We start from the raw sequence: 4,184 nt of genomic DNA, 5'->3' as shown, positions 1-4,184 counted from the left end.
CCCGGCTAGTTTTTTGTATTTTTCAGTAGAGAAGGGGTTTCACCGTGTTAGCCAGGATGGTCTCGATCTCCTGACCTAGTGATCTGCCCCTCTCGGCCTCCCAAAGTGCTGGGATTACAGGCTTGAGCCACAGCGCCCCACCTTTTTTTTATTTTTTTGAGACAGAGTCTTGCTCTGTCATCCAGACTGGAGGGCAATGGTCCAATCTCAGCTCACTGCAACCTCTGCCTCTGGGGTTCAAGCAATTCTCCTGCCTCAACCTCCCAAGTAGAGGAGCTGATAGCCAGAATAGCCAGTTTAGGGAGGAATATAACGGACCTGATGGAGCTAGAAAACACAATATGCCAACTTTCCAATGCAATCATAAGTATGAATAGCAGAATAAATAAAGCAGAGGAAGGAATCTCAGAGCTTGAAGACTATCTTTCTGAAACAAGACAGTCAAGAATAGAGAATAAAGAATAAAATGAATGAATAAGATCTGAGAAATATGGAATCATGTAAAGAGAGCAAACCTACAACTGATTGGGGTACCTGAAAGAGATGGTGTGAATGGAACCAAGTTCAAAAATATATTTCAGGATATCATCCAGGAAAACTTCCCCAGTCTAGCAAGACAGGCCAACATTCAAATTCAGGAAATGCAGAGAACCCCAGTAAGATATTCCATGAGAAGATCAATTCCAAGGCACATAATCATCAGATTCTCCAAGGTTGAAATAAAGAAAATATTCAGGGCAGCCAGAGCAACCTCTGCCTCCTGGGTTCAAGCGACTCTCCTGCCTCAGCCTCCCAAGTAGCTGGGATTACAGGCATGCACCACCATGCCTGGCTAATTTTGTATTTTTAGTAGAGACGAGGTTTCTCCATGTTGGTCAGGCTGGTCTTGAACTCCCGACCTCAGGTGATCCACCAGCCTTGGCCTCCCAAAGTGCTGGGATTACAGGCATGAGCCACCACAGCCGGCCATCCTTGCCTTTTTCCTAATCTCCAGTGAAAAGTATTCTGTCTTTCACCATTAGGTATAATGTTAACTGCAGGTTTTTTGTAGATGTTATTTATTGCACAGAGGAAGTTTCTTTTTATTCTATTTTTCTGAGTTTTTATCATGAATGAAAATTGGGTTTTGTCAACAGCTTTTTCTGCATCAATTCATACAATTATATGATTTTCCTCTTTAGCATATTAACTTGGTGGCTTACATTTATTGATTTTTGAATATTCATGAGGGTGTAAGTCTGGGCTCCCCACTAGGCCTTTGCTGGTGGTGAGACCATAATTTTTTTTTTTTTTGAGACAGAGTCTCTCTCTGTCACCCAGAGCTGGAATGCAGTGGCATCATCTCGGCTCACTGCAACCTCCGCCTCCCAGGTTCAAGCAATTCTCCTGCCTCGGGCTCCTGAGTAGCTGGAATTACAGGCGTGTGCCACCACACCAGACTAAGTTTTGTATTTTTAGTAGATACGGGGTTTCACCATGTTGGTCAGGCTGGTCTCAAACTCCTGACCTCGTGATCCACCCACCTCGGCCTCCCAAAGTGCTGGGATTACAGGCGTGAGTCACTGCGCCCAGCCCAGTTTTCTTATGTGTATTTTATACACAATGTTCAGAGGTTTTTTTTTTTGCATTTAACCAGAAGAATAGTACATGTATTTCATCTTCTCAGAAGCAGAAACCCTGTTAGCCCTATCTTATTTTTTAACAGATATTTTATTCGTAAATCAGGAAGACACTTCAATTTTATAAAATGCTTTTTTAGTCTCTATTGGTGTGCCTTCCTGTTTGTATCTATTAATACAGGGCTTATATAAGCAGTTTTACCTAAAACTTGTGTGATGGATGTTACATAGTTGTCTACCCATGTCCCAAAGCATACAGCATAGGTTATGGACTCAAGTACAGAGTGCTGGCTGTGACTTTTGCAAGACTACAGGGTAGTGCACCTGAAAGTTTTCCACAGGAATGTGTGTTTTTTGCTTTCTGATCTTTGCTTTTGTTCCAGAGAGACTAAAAATAAGTATTTTCTTTTGAGATGCAGTTTCGCACTTGTTGCCCAGGCTTGAGTGCAATGGTGCAATCTCGGCTCACTGTAACCTCTGCCTCCTGGGTTCAAGCAATTCTCCTGCCTCAGCCTCCTGAGTAGCTGGTATTACAGGCATGCGCTACCATGCCTGGCTAATTTTGTAGTTTTAGTAGAGACAGGGTTTCACCATGTTAGACAGGATGGTCTCCATCTCCCACCTTGGCCTCCCAAAGTGTTGGGATTACAGGCTTGAGCCACCGTGCCCGGCCAGGTTTATTTTCATTAAACTACACACCCTGTGCAGAGCCAGACAGAGATGTCTCTTTCAGTGTTGTTTAAAAGTGAATGAGGCCAGATAATTCAAAGCCATCGATATGATAAAATTAAAGTTACTTTGGCAAGGTCATGGATTTTCAGAATCAGCTTTATTTGCCCTATGGATCTCTGAGGAAATATAACCTCCTCAGGGTGGCCTTGTGTATCTAAAACAGAACCACATTCTTTCCCTCTTTCCCCCACATACACATTCTCTTTTTATCCTTTTACCTCCTGTTCTTTTTCTCTTTGGCAATTTACCTTCATCCGATACACTATTTTTCTTGTTAATAGATTCTAGGCCTGTGTTTCTAAACTTGTTCTGATTTGTTCACCAATATGGATCCAGCTCTTCCAATAGTGCCTCCTAATTAAATGTGTGAAATCAAAATACACCAAAAGAACCCCTAAAGTGATTGGTGCTCAGAATGACTATTCAATAACTAGATTTGCCTGTGGGGCAGAAGCAGCACATTAATTGTGGGGCATCTAGTAATGATTAACTTTTTTGAGTTTTTGGTTTGTTTTTTCCTAGCTCTTTCCTCCTTTAACATGGTAATTAAAGCTCACTTGCCTGAGAGTAGCCCAATCTATCGACCTTTTGGTCAGTGAAGTTTTCAGAGAAAATAATACAATTATCAATCAGCAAAAGGAGGGGGGGAAGATGACAAAGGGAAAAATTTAAGCGGTAGCCTCACTGGGACATTCCCTGGCTAGATGTCCGGATTCGCCACAGCGGTAGCAGTTGAACTGGCTCGCCTTGCTACAATTGATGGCCACATGACCAGTTTCGCCGCATCGATAGCACTTGACCTGGGCGCAGTCTTTCTGAATGTGCCCAAGTTTGCCGCAAGAGTAGCATTTCTGCTCTTTCTGACGATCACAATCACAAGCCAGATGTCCTAGTCTGCCGCAGGTGTAACAGTGTCGGTCTCTCTCTCGTTTAGGTTCCTTACAGTCTTTGGCGATGTGGCCGCTTCTCCCACAGTTGTAGCAGATGTTTCCGAGAAGGACACAGTTCTTAGCATGATGACCGAATTCACCGCAGCGGTAACAGGTGTAAGATAGGGTGGTGGAACTGCATCGAGAACTTCTGCCATGGCCTCCACCTCCTTGCCCTCCAGCTCCTCCTCTAGGGCATCCCCGAGTCCAATGGCCAGAGCGCCCACACGCGAAGAAATCCTTACTGCTCATGGCTGCGGTGCGATCTTCCAGTGAGCAGGCCCACCTCGGCCCCGGAGGCCCCGGCGCAACTCCCCCTTTGGGCGGCTTAGAAAGAAAGAACTGTTTTCCACTGCGGGTCTCAGTGATGTCATACAAGGTTTGCACACGGCCCCATTCACGTGTCTCGGACATTCCGAACGCCCTTCCCGCCCGACTTTCCTCCTACGCAAGAAGCCAAAAGCACAATAATCTGTTAACTAAGTAGTGTTGTTTTCCGTTTTTGTTTCAACACTTGAATCATTGAGTTTGAATCCCTTCCTATTTAGAAAATTAGACTTGTAGAAGTTTTCATAATTTAGGACTTGGCCGGGTGCGGTGGCTCACGCCTATAATCCCAGCTCTTTGGGAAGGCCAAGGCGGGTGGATCACGAGGTCAAGAGATCAAAACCATCCTGGCCAACAAAATTAGCCGGACGTGGTGGCGCATGCCTGTAATCCCAGCTACTCGGGAGGCTGAGGCAGGAGAATCGCTTGAACCGGGGAGTCAGAGATTGCAGTGAACCGAGATGGCGCCACTGCACTCCAACCTGGGCAACAGAGTCAGACTCCATCTCAAAAAAAATAAATAAATAAAAGACTTAGGCTTTCTCCCTGTGGTCTAGTATATGATCAGTTTTTATAT

At 44.7% G+C, this 4,184-nt stretch overlaps 1 protein-coding gene across 1 annotated transcript; it reads right to left on the bottom strand.

Moving 5' to 3' along the window:
• Positions 1 to 2,751: 2,751 nt before the first annotated feature.
• Positions 2,752 to 3,604, bottom strand: ZCCHC13 (zinc finger, CCHC domain containing 13). Its single transcript, XM_011930671.1, has one exon. It carries the CDS (start codon positions 3,530 to 3,532, stop codon positions 3,020 to 3,022), a length of 513 nt encoding a protein of 170 aa, XP_011786061.1. The 5' UTR covers positions 3,533 to 3,604; the 3' UTR covers positions 2,752 to 3,019.
• Positions 3,605 to 4,184: the final 580 nt, after the last annotated feature.

This window comes from Colobus angolensis, unplaced genomic scaffold (assembly GCF_000951035.1).
Source record: "Colobus angolensis palliatus isolate OR3802 unplaced genomic scaffold, Cang.pa_1.0 Scaffold87, whole genome shotgun sequence".
Lineage (NCBI taxonomy): Eukaryota > Metazoa > Chordata > Mammalia > Primates > Cercopithecidae > Colobus > Colobus angolensis.
The sequence above is the reverse complement of the archived record's forward strand: the minus strand, read 5'-3'. Positions and strand labels throughout refer to the sequence as shown.

Bases quoted from the DNA above. Each gene is read 5' to 3' on its own strand.
- ZCCHC13 (XM_011930671.1), bottom strand. From the start codon at position 3,532: ATGAGCAGTAAGGATTTCTTCGCGTGTGGGCGCTCTGGCCATTGGACT.